The sequence below is a fragment of the Paralichthys olivaceus genome, chromosome 4 (assembly GCF_024713975.1).
Source record: "Paralichthys olivaceus isolate ysfri-2021 chromosome 4, ASM2471397v2, whole genome shotgun sequence".
Taxonomy (NCBI): domain Eukaryota; kingdom Metazoa; phylum Chordata; class Actinopteri; order Pleuronectiformes; family Paralichthyidae; genus Paralichthys; species Paralichthys olivaceus.
The window spans coordinates 3,105,197-3,117,697 of NC_091096.1; the positions used below are offsets into that span (position 1 = coordinate 3,105,197).

Consider the following 12,501-nt stretch of genomic DNA (forward strand, 5'->3'; position numbering starts at 1 on the left):
TGCCTAAAATATTTTAATTAGACTTGTTTAAGAAAGGAAAAGTTTAAAAACAAGTCCTCATTTGTAATAATGTACTTAAATGATATCTGGACCCTATTTCAGGCCTGACTGTGTTCCTCTTGTTTTTATAAAACTACTTTTCTTACCTCCGGGCCTTAAGCTCGACTCTTCCTCTGCATTACTCTCACTGACTCCGCCTTCCCCTTTACTTTCTGCCCTGAAAGAAGAAGCCTGTTTAGGACGACGCCTCCTCTCTGGCAGTGGAGAGTCATTGATCAACCGAGGCGAGAAAGAGCGACGTGTGTTTTAGAAACAGGACGAATATATACGTCTCCTCCTCGATGAACGTCAGTTTGATGGATTGAGACGTCAGCGGGGACACAACGTTCTCTCTCAGGCTGTTGATGAGTCATAACGCACAAACTTGAACTCTGGCCAAACCCACCTACAGCACACAACACACACACACACACACACACACCTGTTGAACGTTAATCTGAGACAAAGCCACCAAGGTCGTGTTCACCTGTGATAATATATTAACTTCCTATTTGCAGAAGTCCTGAATGATGATGCTTTCTTTTTCAAAGCACATAAAAAGTTTCTTTATGATAATTTCACATCGTTAGCACCGGTGCTAATAAATGCTTCTGGTTTATTGTTCTTTTCATTATTAATAACGACATCACAGCGGCTGTAAAGTAAAATTCTCACCTTTTAAGAGACGAGAATAATCTCTGTCAGTGTTTGACCATAAACCACCTGCATGCTCACTGTCAGTTTTCTAACAAGAGCTCACTGTGTGTCCAGCATATTCACATGAGTGTCGACAGGGCTGCCCCGTGCCGGTTTGGGAGAACAGGTTTGACGGGAGCTCCGGCACGCCTGTCCACCGCCTCGCTCTGTTTCTATTCAAGTATTTGACCCCGGCCGCACTGCTCACACACGCAGGGTTGAACATGTGTTGAGAGGTGATTAGCAATTTTCCAAGTCTGCTGATACATTTAGGAGCCGAGGAGCTTTAACCTTCGTCAAGGTTTCAACCACTTTCCATTGGTTTGTTTGTTGTTACCCAAAAAAATTAACACATTTCCCTGATACTTATTGGAAGGATGAGTCGAGGGAGGGAGGCTTTTTTTCCCCCCAGGGAAGAATTCATGGAAGAACTCAGGAGAACATTAGAGCAGCTTGTCTGAGTTTTAGGGAACTGTTAGGCCACGTGGGAGGTCGGAGATGTTTGTGTGTTTGTTAGCAGGATTACGTCACAACTATTAAATGGATTTCCATGAAACTCCATATTTTAGGCGCTGATATCTATGCGTGTGTCCAATTTGATGCAAATCCAAATCCAAAATCTGGATCTAGTGGTTTTAAATGTGGTTTAAGGCGACTGTTGGGTGGAGGTATGCTAATGTTTCTACAGGACGTCGATGCAGTGGTTTAAAAACACTCCGGTCAGTTTAATCCAACGTGAAGAACAAGGTGAACAAGAGGGAATGTTTTTCAGATCTGATTTAAATAGATGACACCAAGAAAAAACAACCCACCTCTGTGCCTTGACTGCAGCTGCAGATTAGCGGCTGAGTTTAGGTGTGATCACTGTTGACAGTGGTCGCTGAGCGTTGGCTGCTGAGCTGCAGGGAGATGTTGTGAAGATAATTCCGCGCAGCGTTCGTGATGGGAGCGGCTCTCCTCGCTCAGATCACTGCAGGAGGTCTTAAAGAGGAACGTGCACAGAACAATGTGTTCATGTCACATGGGGATTTTTTATTAAATCCAAATTATAAGGTTATTCTCCACAGATCAGAGCTCAGTTAACTCATGAAACTTAAATGGACTGTGACTGTCCTTCATTCACTCGTCGCTGTCGGACGCAGAGTTCTGTCCACTTTCTTTTCTGTCTCTCTTTGATTTTGCCACCTGTTCTGCTTTCATCAGCCCAGAGGGAAGGAGGGAAGGAGAGAAGGAGGGAAGGAGAGAAGGAGGGATGACAGTGTGGATTAACTGTGCTGTGTTGTTGCTGCAGTTCACACATTCCAGCGGGCAGATTCGGGCCAACTGTCTGTACCAACACAGAGGCCTCCTTCACCCCCTCGTCCTCCCTGTCCTCCCCGTCCTCTCGTCCATCCGTCTGTCTCCCTGCTCTATTCGTCCGGCTGACATGTGACCTCAGATGTAACCTCATCTCCTCACAGCCTCGTCTGTTTCATTTAAAACGTGTGAACCTTGATTCACGTTGGTTTCGTATTAGATTGTGATTGAGGCCAAAGTAAACGTGTCACCTCCCACTGTTGATGCAGGACTGTCACAGATCTACTGTCACCTGACATTGTGCCGCCCTCTAGAGGCCAAGCAGTGTCATGTCGTGAAAGAGTTAAAGTCAGGGTCACACGGCAGAACTAGTTTCTCTATGAAGGTTCTCAGTGTTACACCAGTTTATTATTTTGGAGATTAATCCGAGGCATTTTTAAAATGATCGTCATCAGCTGATCTCGTTGTTCTTCTGTGCTGTGCTTTAAAGAAAGAGTTTATATTTTGACTACTTTTCTTTCCTCTCGCTTTTTAAAAATCGTTGTTGAGTAGAAAGGGAAAAGAATTTAAGATTCAGGTACAGATGCATGAAAATTGTCTTTGCGTAACTTCTTTAACGTCGTCCACGTTTGTCTGTGTTGTTGCTCTCAGGGCCGAGTGGAAGTGGAGGCTGGTAACGAGAACATGAAGTTTGAGACCGGACCTTTCTCTTTCTACGGCGTCATGGCGATCAGTGCTCCCACACTGGGTGAGTTCAAAATCTCCATCACTCCTCTTTCTCTCCTCATCTTCTCCTCTAGTTCCCCTCCCCATCATCTCATCTCCTCCTCTCCTCTCAATCACATGCTTCTCCTGCCACCTAGTGGCGAAATGGTAGATAACTTTGCAGCCATTGATGTCAGGAGGATGGTAAGATATATTAAGACATGTAATTCTTCAAGGGTTGATTCAGGGACAATAATGAATCAGTGACAGTTTATTCTAAATGATGCAAATATAATCATTTTAAATTATAACATACCAAAAAGAGGAGAATTTAAATCAACAATAGTTCAACCAGAAACAACCGTGATCATTTTGATCAATAACTGAATATAGATAATGAATTGGAAGCATTCAGGTATTTCACAGGTGAGCAGTAAAAATGTGTAAAAGTGTTTAAGATGTTTTCTTGTATTCTACGACATTTGTTCTTCAACATCTGGAGAAACAGGGAAGTTAAGTTTGCTTTGTTCTTCAGATTTGAGAAATTATAAAAACACCTTGTGACGAACTTTAATGAGAGAAACTAAACTGGTTGACGAAGTTTAAAACTATTCCTGGATTTTTGTTTTATACAATCAACTTTACAACCTATAGAAGAAAAAAAAAAAGATCAAGCATAGATAGAAGAGGAAATGTGTTTTATTTTAATATTTAAAATACTGATCGTAGCACATGTTACTGTTCCACAGTTAATGTACTGTGTATAGTAAAATGGTCAAATTGTTTTTTAGAATCAGGAAAACAAAAACCTTCCTCTGGATTATTTGACTTAATTATTCATTTTGACTTGATTGTTGATATTTTCCACTTTTTCTCATGACCGGCTTCTGAGTTATATTGAGAAGGAATTTTGGAGATCTGGTCATTATTACAGGGAACTGAGAACATATGATATAAAACCGTTTAAAATGAGTTTGCTTCCCTCTTTAAGAATAGTACAAACTTCTGCTTGAGCTCACTCACGTCATGTTGGGAGACTCATGTCCGTGAAATATCTGCTGACGCACCATCATCCTCTTTCCTTTCGTCTCTTTTTCATCCTGAAGTTCAACAGGTGTTCAGAGAGAAATGTGTGGCGCTCGTTTAGTTTCACCAGTTTTTCAACTTTCCTTCTTTTCCACCAGCGTCCGACTCCTTTCACACAAAAACTCACTCACCTGTCAAACCCTGTCTTTGAGTGAAGCAGCATCCCTCCATGGTTTTGCATATCGTTGCCCAGTCTGGAAGCAGACCTGTCTCTCTGTCTCCCACTGTCTCACTGACTCCCTCCCTCCTTCCCTCCATCCTCCCTTCCTCCCTCCCTCCCTTCCTTCCTTCCCTCCCTCCCTCTCTCCTCTCAGCGGCTGCACATCGTCCTCGCCACCTCTCCTTTAAGAGGTTTTCTCTGTTCTCTCGGTTGCCAGGTAAACTCCGGCATGTCTGGGTACTTTAACACCGAGGATGGGCAGGGCTCAGGAGTGGGTGGGTGGTCCTGGCTCTCGAATCACCAGGCGTGACTTAGAAATCTGTTCATCAGCCGCCTCCTAATCCCACAGGACAGGAAACTGCTTCTTTTATAAGTTGGAGCGATGAATTATCAGTTGCACATTCTGTCCATTACCGTTATCAGCAGCTGTCTTCTTCTCCATGTGATTCAACGTAGCTTCACCCTTTAAGCAAAGAGTCACATGACGGCTTTTTTTGGGGGGGGGGTAAATAAGCTCTTTGTTCAACGTAGACAACCCCATCTGAACCTGCTGAGTCACTGTTTGGTTTACATGAGGCGGAGCTGAGTCCGTCACACACTCAGGTGGAGGTCAGAGTTACTGTTTAACGCAGAGTTGAATCAGACGCTAGCAGAAGTGACGATGATCTGCAGTTAATGAGTTTCACTGATACAAAGGCGTCAGTGACTGTCAGTGTTCGTGCACGTGTTTGCCAATAAAGAAGAAGAAAAGACACATTCGAGACATTTCGCCTTCGCAGTTCATCCACTTTAGAGCAGTCAGGTTTAGTTTTCAGTTGTAAACACACGTCTTTACGGTGATACACTTAAACTATGAATTTATTTACGTGTATTATGTAAATATTTGCCAGTAGACTGAGTCTCTCTGGGTTTTCAGGAGGGAACTGAAGGAAAAGAAGAGCCGTGCACGTAGATGTCACCTGTAAACAGACGCTTCACCTGTAGAAAAAGACGCTGAAGTTAAACATGTTGACCAAAGAGCACATCTGCCCGTTTCCCCAAACGTCACATGATGCAAGAGAGAGGGAGTGGACAGAATCATGAGACACTCAGATGGGACTGTCCCCTCTTCACAGGATAAAGTCACATTATTTCTTTCTCTGTTTTACGTCTCGAAGGAAAGAATGTGAAGCTGTTGAGACGCAGCCTGTGGTAGTTTTTATATTTCAGATGTTTTGAATAGACTGAAGAGCTTTAACTTCTGATGGACGTCTCTCAGAGCTCAACATGTTTGTGTAGAGATAACAAGTAAAATCATTAACCTGCAGCCAGTTCCAGATGTGATCCCAGATCTCGTATAGTGTCGCAATCATCCACCTTAGTTTTAAAAACACTAACTCTCAGATCACAAGTAGAGATTGAGAAGTCATGAAGGTCCAGTGGGAAACTTTTCTACAAGGTTCAGCACTTTCTCCATCGCAGCCAAGGCAGAAATATGAGGAGAAAGTATAACGTATTCATATTTTGGTGACACTGAACTTTGCCTCGTTAGTTTTCGAAAGTGTTTTTTCATTCATGTATTTATGAACAACGGTAACGCACATGAGCGGAGGCTGATGTTTAAACAATTAAAGAATGAAAACAAGAATTGTGAAATCTTTACAGTCATAAACACTTAAAATGCCCAAGTGAGAAACTTTTTAAACAATGAAAGAATTTCTTTGAACTCAAGGTAAAGTAGTTTTAATCTTACTTTACCATGAGTTCAACAAAAACATTTATTTAGTCTTTGTTTAAACTTAAAAATACATTTCATCCATATCTTTAAAAACCACTTAAAAATGTATTTACAATGAAATAATCCCATAATATTACAGTTGAATTGACGTATTATTTAATTTATCTGGTTAAAGTTTACACAATAAAAAGCTAAATAAAAAAACAGGAACCGGGATTTTGAGCTTTAGATAAATTTGAAGTTGAAAAGGTTTTGACAAGGAAAAGTTTTCTGCTGGAGTAGTTTTCCATGACTAATTGAAATCTAACCACTAACTAGGAAAGTAGCCGTTGACGACCCACGATTAACTAGTTTCACTAGTTTAACTTGATTAATTCACTGAAATCTAACGTGTCCAGGTAAAACAGTTTCCTATGACTCACTGAGGCCCCCTGCTGGAAGACTCACACCTACCGGTAATAACACAGCTGGTAATGTGCGGCGCGTGTGCGTGTGTGTGTGTGTGTGTCATTGGTTTGTTTCATTGAAATAAGCATGAACTAAACTGTGAGCCTGATGAAACACTTGGAAGTTACTCATCGTGGTTTCGTTGTGTCCGAGCAGAGGTGGAAAATACCAAGCTAAAGGAAACGTTTCAGGCTTCCAGTGAATTATCGGGTGGAAGCTAAGACTAAGCTAAGACTCAAGACAAACGTACCGACGTTATATATTTAGTTGACTTGTGTTCTGACATCATCCCGAATGTTTCCAACAATGTTCGAACCCAGAGAAAACTCCCTGTTCTGTTCAAGACGTTGGATCTGAACTGATCTCTGGGCAGACGGTGAACGACGATGGAAAAACACAACCAGTCGGTGGTTGATTCACTTTTAATGAATCGAGTCTCTTCATTCCTTTTTGATGTGTAACATTAATTAGACCTGAATGCATCACCTCAGAGTCACATCAGGAAGAACTTCATTGGCAGTGTGACAAAAACTCCCATGATGCCACGCTGTGTCGGTCCCAACATTATCGAACTGTTGTTCCCTAGAAAATAAAGTGTCCGCCCCACACAGAGAAAAATTATTCCAATTATTTATGACGATAATTTCATTTCATTGCAGATATTATATTTTAAATTTAAAAATGCTTGATCAGAAATAATGACATTTTACTTTAAAGGTTCTGACAGTTTATTCTTTTCTGCCTGCGTGTTTTCTTTTTCAAAATAAAAGCTTACACAGCAGAATATCCCCGCAGTGAATGTTGTTTCCACCTCTGTTAAAACACCTGATCTCAATCTGCATCCTCAAGGATTGAGTCACGGCTTATTTGGAAATTTTAGTGAGTCATTGTCTGTGGTTGAAGTCTGTTGGTTGAAGAAAAGATGTGAACACGCGCTTGTGATGATATAACCGAACGTTGATTTGTTTTCGTCGCCCCCTCAGTCTCTGCTCCTCTCTCAGATTTAATTTAACTTTTGTTTCTGTTTGAATTTTCTGCATTATTTGTGTGTTGAGCGTCACATTCATCCGTTCATTCGGCTGAAGCTTCACTGCATCTCGTCTCCCACTGACCACTGAGCCATTAACCCTTGAATGGCTTTGAAGCAGTAGCTGTAGTCCCATGACTCCGCTCCGACAGAAACCGAGGCTTTGCAGAGTTTCTCTTTCAGAAGCTAATAACCTTTTGTGTGTGTTCGTGTGTGTGTGTGTGTGTGTGTGTGGGCAGAGTTTCGTTCACCGTCGCACCTCAGCGGGTTGAACCGAACAGCGTCTCTGAGCGGAGCGGACCGGACAGAGTCTCTCTCCATCAGCGGCAGCAACAGCCAACTCAACAACAGCTTCACCTCGCAGCAGTACACACCCGACTTCTACGTCCGAGCCCTCACTGACCTGCAGTTTGTTAAGGTTGGTGATAACCTGGTGTCCCACAAAGACAAACAAGCATTACGTGTGATCCCTCTCTCTCTAACTCCCCCCCCCTCTCTCTCCGTCAGATCACACGGACTCAGTACCAGAACGGCCTGATGGCGTCTCGTCTAGACAGCACGCCTCAGTCCCCGGAGAGCGGCCACAACGCGGTTTCCCTGGATCAGACCACTCCCCCCGCCACCGCCAACACCACCGCCATCACGTACCTGGCCGCGGACTCCACCGCGACGGAAAACGGGCCGGACGAGACGACGCTCCTCCTCCTCAACGAGCAGAACTCACCGCACACAGCCAACCACCACAGCCAGCTGGAACACAGCATCTGACCCCACCCCCCAGCCGATCCTCCATACTCCTACGTTTGCACGCACGCACGGCTACGCTCGGATATATACGCTGAGGAAGGGGAGGAGTGTGTGTGTTGGTGTGTGTGAATGGGAATGCAGACAAATGCCAGGGCCAGGCCCAAAGAAACAAGCCATGTGCACGCATATCGTTGAATATGCAAGAATTGAACACAACGTACATACACGCAGACATACCAAAATGCATCATGGGAACTTTCCTTGTACACTTTTTCACGTAAAAAGACTCACTAAACACAGAACTCATCTAGTTCACTGAAATCAAAGAATATCTGCATCTGTGTGTGTGTGTGTGTGTGTGTGTGTGTGTGTGTGTGTTTGCGCGCTCCTCGTGTTTTAACTGACGACAAAGTTCTGAAGGACCTGCCTCTTTGGACCAGAAAGCTCCTTCCTCTCTTGCCCGTCAAAGTAATCGCTCTTCGGAGGCCTCGCCCGACCTGCGAGAGTCATCCTCGATTTGTTTGTGTGTTTTTACGTGTGTGTGTGTGTGTGTGTGTGTGTGTGTGTGTGTGAGTGTGTGTGTTTGTGCGTGCGTGTGTCTGTGTGTGTGTGAGTGTTTGGATCCTAATCAGACTCAGGGAGACTCCCCCCAACCCGCCCACCCACCCCCAAGTACAGAGATGCAAGTGCAGCAGTGGAGTGCCTGTAAACCAATCCCCCCCCCCCTAATGTGTAGGACCCTGCGTCCCCCCCCCCCCATACAGCTAGAAGACAATGACGACCCCGGCATGTCAGCGGAGCTCGAACAGAGTAATATATATTCCAGAGACATTTATAGTCAGATATTTATTCTTAAAGCGTGTGTGAGACTGACACACGAGACTGCTACTGACTCTGCTGTCTTTCGGTTCGGAGGCGGGGGGGGGTAGAGTTTAGGTGGATTTCTACAAGAACAAAATATACATGCAGGTATTTATACGTGCATGTATATAAATCCCTTCTTGTTTCCTGTGATGAAGCAGAAAGTAGCCCAGAGCCTTTATCCCAGAGTTGTTAAGAGATTCGTTGATAGACAGCCCGTCTGTGATTTAAGACAATCAGTAAGATGAATGTGTTCAACGTGTAGGGTACGTTAACTCTCAGACAGCCCCCCCCCCCCCCCTGTCCTCTGACCTCTGACCTCTGACCTGTCGATGACTGATCTAGAAAGACGTGATGGGCAGATTTCAGATGAATCAGTTTTCACAGAAGTGAAGATCTTTGATTTACTTTATGAGAAACGTTGGTTTGTCCCTGTGTGTGTGTGTGTGTGTGTGTGTTTGTGTGTGTGTGTATGTGTGTATGTGTGTGTGGGTGTGGGTGTGTGGGTGGGGTTGTGTGTGTGTCTGACCAAAATGGCCATCAGCAGACTTGATGGGAACAGAAACCAAAAGAGGGAAGCTTGATCACCTTGTGACTAGAAAATACTATAAGAAATCAGAGATTTTATTTATTTGGTTTAACGTGTGTGTAAATATATTTTTGTCAATGAGCGCGGCGAGAAATCAGATTGTTATTTTGCCTGATTGTGAGATTTTACGTGTTTCATGTTCTTTTTGCATTCGGTGGTTATGTTTGGGGTTTTTTAATCAGCTCTGGGGGAAGGGGGTCGCTCTCGCTTAATGAGCAGCGACTTGAACGTTTATCGTTGTTTCATGTTTCTGTCGCTGAGCACACGGCTCTACCCTGACGTCGAGCAACGCTCTTGTCACTTTAATTGGAAAATAATTTTTTCACAAAGAATGGTTCTTTTTTTGGGGTTTTTATTTTTTGGTTTTTTTTGTTTCTTGCTCACACTCCAGTAAACTGTTCGATCTGCTGAGGTTTTAAAGTGAACTTTATCCCAGAAGTCACTCGTCTTGTGTCATGTAATAGATTTTTTTCTGATTTCAAAGCCACAGATATTTATAATGAAATGTTTCCAGTGATATACAACATGAAAAAAAATAAACCATACATCAAGTTTTTGTTTTTAAAACCAGAGTTTATTAATTTTGCACATTCACACAGGGATCATGGTAGAGGTTGATTTGTAAACACACTGCTCTCTGGTCAGTGTTCTTCCCACTTAAAACCATAGAGTGTAAATAAAGATGGACGACTCGTCTCCACTTTTTCCCACTTTACATAAATGAAGCCAAAATATCCAAAACTACGGTCGGCCATCTTGTGCTTTTGACGTAATTTGAAGTAGAGATGTTTTTTAAATCATCACATAACAAATGAAACTCTCTGACATCAGTGTGATGAGAACAGAAACCATCTCTAATATTGAGCTGTCATGTCGTCCATCTTTAAAAACCGTCTGTGTTTGAAACACACAAATCACGGGTGAATCCAACAACAGGGGATTCTGGGAAACGTAGGAAGTCAGGAGCCTCATGCTGACAGCAAGAAAAAAGTTTTCATGAAAACTTGCATCAAACAGAAGATTTCGGACTTTTCTTTTTCTTTTACCGTCGCCGCTTCGTGAAATCAACAACATGAGATTTTAAACAAACGCCGACATGTTTCCAGTCACTTCATCAAACTTCTGAAGTTTTGTCAAAGTAAAAAAAAAAAGTAAAATTACTGAATCTGGACTAAAACATCTGGTCGTTTTGGCCCCGCCTCTCGCCCGAGGGACATATGATTTGTCTTTTGATCACAACAGAAGCTCCTCCCCCACTTCTTTTTTTATTGACAGCATGAATCTGAAAGCAGAGCCTGACAAGATGCTGATTTCATTTCTCTTTTTTTCTGTTACTTGGAATAACTTGCTATTTCGTCTGTTTGCGTCATGGCCTGTTGTGATTTTCAATCAAGGGAAAAGCTTTAATGTCACAAGTGCTGTGAACAAGTTCAAGAAGAAATACTGGCTGTCCCGCTGAGGCGTTCAAATTTACAGCTAATCTGGTGGCGCCCTCACGTGGAAATATAATAAGTGTTTTTAAAACTGATTTCTGTCAATTTTAGCCAAAGATTGAAGAAAGTAGCTGATGTCGATTTACTTTGAAATCCTTCACTGTGCCTTCCTGTCCTGTGTTTTAGTTTGAAACTCATTTCTGACTTTAACTCGACTTGTTGTCTTGTGGGCTGAAGCGTCATGGGTCTGAGCTGTGCTCGTGTTTTACTCTTTTCGTATTTATGCCAATAATTTATCAGTTATTTGAACGGAACTTTGATGCTTCGTCTGTTTGTCTCCTGCATCCAGTTTATTCTTTGTTCGTCCCAAAGGAAGAAGAAACGTTCTGGAGGCAGTGAGTGTGTGTTTGCCTCGCGCTGCCTTAAAGACACTTCAGTTTGAGTCGAGCGTTGAAACTGTGGTGCACGTCTTTGTCTTCTATTTTATTTTAAACTGTAAAATGTTCACAACAACACTATTTACATTTCAATGTGGAGAATCAAGACACCATCAAACGGCAGCAGCCTGGATTTAACACTGTTTGTTTTCATGGTTTTTTTTATGACAAAAGTTTTGCTCACAGGACTGACAAGTGTTTTTCACGTGCTCGTTACTTTTGTGAGTCACTAAAACTGTCACGTGAAGCCCTGGAGGGAAACTTAACCAACGCACACAAGTGAATAATAGATTCATTTCAGCTTTTAGTGGCCGAACTCCCTGCAACTCTTTTATTTTCCAACATCGTTCTGGCATTATATTATATTTATATTGTATTACTCATGTATTCATCAGGTAAATGGATAATAACACATCATCAACAACATCCTGTAAAAGATTGTAAATAAAGATGGACGACGCGTCTCCACTTCCTTCCACTATCCTTCAGAAAGTGAAGCCAAAATGGAACACGCCGCCATCTTGCGTCAGTCTCAGCTGTCAATCATGACGTTTCCCCCGTACGTGTAGCATCAGATAACTGATTAAAACCAAAAAACACCTGAACAAGCATCAGTGTGACAAGAACTGAATAAAACGACAGAAACCCTTTGTCTTTTTTAGTTTGGTTCATCTACTAACATGGAGGAGGCGGGGTTTATGACCTGTACTTTATGCCGTCCTTCTTTATTTACAGGCAATTCAACTCTGTAAAGAATACAAAACCATTTTATTTCTCCTGTTATCTCATCCCAACTTGTACTTTTATCATCTCACACCTTGTTTCCTGTCTCTTACGAATAATGAAACGTTTTCCCAGCAGCAAACCTACGTTTCAATCCAGAATCTCCAGCACAGGGATCAACGGCAGGATGTGACTTAATATAGGGAACGAGTGTCTGTTTCACCTCAGGGGAAGCGTTGCACAATTTTGGGAAACCTGTGATTCATCTGCAGGCTCATGAAAATACCTGAGATCGACAGTAAGATACCATCTGAAGCTGAGAGCGGAACAATGATAATAATCCTCGAGCGGCACAATCACCGACAGATGTTCAGTCCGGAGTATTGACGGGAACGAATGAGTTTTAAATAAAAGCTGTCATCTACCACAAGTTTGGTTCAAATTTTACAAATAAAGTCAATCACTGCTGTTTTTTTTCCATCTTTTGAGAGAATAAACCTTTATTTTGAAAGGTATACCTCCCCCCAACCCCCCCCCC

General features: G+C 42.6%; 1 protein-coding gene across 3 annotated transcripts in view; it reads left to right on the plus strand.

Moving 5' to 3' along the window:
- LOC109641255 (metal transporter CNNM4) overlaps window positions 1-9,937 on the plus strand; it is a 30,346-nt gene extending 20,409 nt beyond the window's left edge. Inside the window, exons 5-9 of one of the 3 annotated variants that reach the window (XM_069522970.1) lie at window positions 2,683-2,779; window positions 4,137-4,199; window positions 6,098-6,154; window positions 7,413-7,591; window positions 7,681-9,937. In XM_069522970.1, the coding sequence (XP_069379071.1) occupies window positions 2,683-2,779; window positions 4,137-4,199; window positions 6,098-6,154; window positions 7,413-7,591; window positions 7,681-7,941 (657 nt within the window). In that variant the 3' untranslated portion in view covers window positions 7,942-9,937. The remainder of the gene's footprint in view (window positions 1-2,682; window positions 2,780-4,136; window positions 4,200-6,097; window positions 6,155-7,412; window positions 7,592-7,680) is intronic. The other 2 variants (XM_069522971.1, XM_069522972.1) reach the window with 2 other exon arrangements.
- The last annotated feature ends 2,564 nt before the right edge of the window (window positions 9,938-12,501 follow it).